The sequence below is a fragment of the Arachis ipaensis genome, chromosome B09, assembly GCF_000816755.2.
Source record: "Arachis ipaensis cultivar K30076 chromosome B09, Araip1.1, whole genome shotgun sequence".
NCBI lineage: Eukaryota > Viridiplantae > Streptophyta > Magnoliopsida > Fabales > Fabaceae > Arachis > Arachis ipaensis.
This window is the reverse complement of record NC_029793.2, coordinates 1,053,933-1,056,434: the sequence shown is the minus strand read 5'-3', so window position 1 is coordinate 1,056,434 and position 2,502 is coordinate 1,053,933. Positions and strand designations below refer to the sequence as shown.

General features: G+C 33.5%; 1 protein-coding gene across 1 annotated transcript in view; it reads right to left on the bottom strand.

Moving 5' to 3' along the window:
* The window catches only part of LOC107618045 (metal transporter Nramp6), a 4,361-nt gene continuing 2,832 nt past the window's right edge, over positions 974-2,502 (bottom strand). The window contains exons 12-14 of the mRNA XM_016319970.2: positions 1,699-1,833; positions 1,525-1,620; positions 974-1,452 (exon numbers count right to left, since the gene is read on the bottom strand). Of these exons, the coding sequence (XP_016175456.1) occupies positions 1,126-1,452; positions 1,525-1,620; positions 1,699-1,833 (558 nt within the window). The 3' untranslated portion in view covers positions 974-1,125. The remainder of the gene's footprint in view (positions 1,453-1,524; positions 1,621-1,698; positions 1,834-2,502) is intronic.

Genomic DNA, 2,502 nt, shown 5'->3' with positions numbered 1-2,502 from the left:
ACACAATAAAAAATAAATTAAATTATATATATTTATATATAAATACATAATAATTAATTTAATAACTAATTTTTTATGTGCACTTAATATTTTTACTCATATAATCTTTTTTCATTCTATGTTAATCACTATGTTAAACACTAGCTACACTAACCTATTTTAATTGTTATACGAACCTAACATATATTAACATAAACCAATTAAAAGAGGAAGGAAGAAAAAGTTACTTGGAATGGATGGAGAATGAAGGGAGTAAAAAAGAGAGTAAAATGTGTTTTTTTTATGGTATATCTGAGCTTCATTTAAATATTTATTGTACGGATTAATAAGTTAACTATTAGATCAACGCAATAAAAAAAGTAAAAAATTTTTTTTTTTTAAATGGATTGGACAACCTCCAATCTAACTATCACACATGTTGCAGCAATAGCTAGAAAAATTTTTCAACCGATTACAATCAGTAGGATTTAAACTCGAAATTTTTAAATAAGAAAAAAAAAACTATATTATTTAAGTTATTAAAAACAGAGGCCCAAATTTGGTCTAAAACTCCATAGTCAGGTCAGGTGGCCCCGATTTTGCCCAGGCCCAGTGTACCTCCTCCAAGAAAAACATATATGTATATGTGCATCTATATGCATAAAAAATCTTAGTTTAGTGTTCATCATATATACTTTGCAACAAGTGCATCTGGACCTAAGTTCCTAATGTTGGCTTTATTTTTTGGAAAAATAAAGATTTTCTTAATTTTTTTTTTTTTTGAAACTTAGATACAGTCGACTTTCGACTTCACGTAAAGTTGATATCGGAGAACTGTTAAATAATTTGACTGATTTGACTAAATTTTTATCTAACGTCTCTCAGGTATCAACTTCAGGTGAAGTCGACTTCATCTGAGTTTTTACCTTTTTTTTTTTTTCAGATTCGTCCAACGACCCAATGTTTGCATGCATGTTACGACATGAGCTACTCATAACAGGCGTCAATGTGAATTCATATTTCAATATTTCATGGTTTTTTCTCCTTAATTGTATTCCTCATATTTAACTCGTTTCATCTAATTGCAAAGAAGCATAATATCTGTAAAATCTTTATTAAAATAGATGTTTACCCTTGTAGACAAATTCAAATATCTGCTGGACTAACAATTCTCTCAGGCAATTGCATGCTTACTATGTCTTCTCTTGGAAGATGAGAAAGTGACTCATTGCAATCCTCTGCTGCTGCTGATGTTAGTGCCAAAAATGGTGTCGCCTTTCTGTTCTTCCTCACCACCAGATATGCAATTCCGGCTAAGTACACCGCCACGCCCGAGAATCCTAGTATTCCCACAAACACTTTTCCAACCATTTTCATCTTAGCATGAAGAAGCAACTTTATGAAGCTAGATATTAAGTAGTATATGTTTATGGTCATGATCAACGACCCGATCATCCAAGTAACAGACGCGATCTACCATAAAAAAAAGTAAACATTCAATTTGATCTCTGAACTTTTAAACATGTTATAGTTCAAAGAATTTACCATCAAAGAGTTAACATGTTCTCCCATCTTGGTTTTGCTGCTAGTGAACTTGAGAAGTGGAATCAAGGCGAACGGAAGCGCAAATGATAATATCATCTGAATAGCAGAGAATGAAGAACATATTTTGTTCAATTATTAAAATGTTTCTAATCAAAAGCATTATGGTGGCCTTACAGATGCAATAATTATGAGCTCTCCGGCACCGGAAGAGCCACCAATCAGTGCTACAACCAAACTAGGAGTAATGGCTAAGCAACGAGTTAACATGTTCCTAATCCATGGCTTCAGTCTCAAATCTAGAAAACCCTGAAATAATATATAGAATCTGATATTATATATGTGAAAACTCAAATGCAGTTATCTTTATGTGAAGTTAATAGCTGAGAGTCGTTAAATGCTATCATTCCCTCTCTAAAGTAACATGTAAGTTATCCTTTCTGATGTGTTATATTTTAATTGGGTGTTTATTTTAACATGAGTTATGTTCTCCACTCTTTGGTTGTCGTTGCGCCTCCTAAGCATCACCGTCTCATTGGTGTTTCGTTTTTTCTTCTCAAATCATTCTTCTAGAAAATGTACTCTAACTCTCTCTAATTGCGTTTACTCCTTCTCACTCCTTCGTCGTCGTCATTACGCCTCCCAAGCATCACCGTCTCATTGGGTGTCTTATTTTTTTTTTCCGAATCATTCTTCTAGAAAAAGTACTCCAACTCTCTCTAATTACGTTTACTCCTCCCCATTGTTTTCTCTTCCCAAATCATTCTTCTAGAAAGGGTACTCCAACTCTCTCTAATTGTATTTACTCCTCCCCACTCCTTTGTCGTCGTCGTTGTGCCTCCTAAGTATCACCGTCTTATTGGGTGTTCCATTTTCTTCTTCTGATAGGCCGTCACCGTCTTCCAAGATATTATTAACTCAGATTAAAATAAGCACCCAATTAAAATATGACACATCAGAGAGGGCAACTTATATGTTACT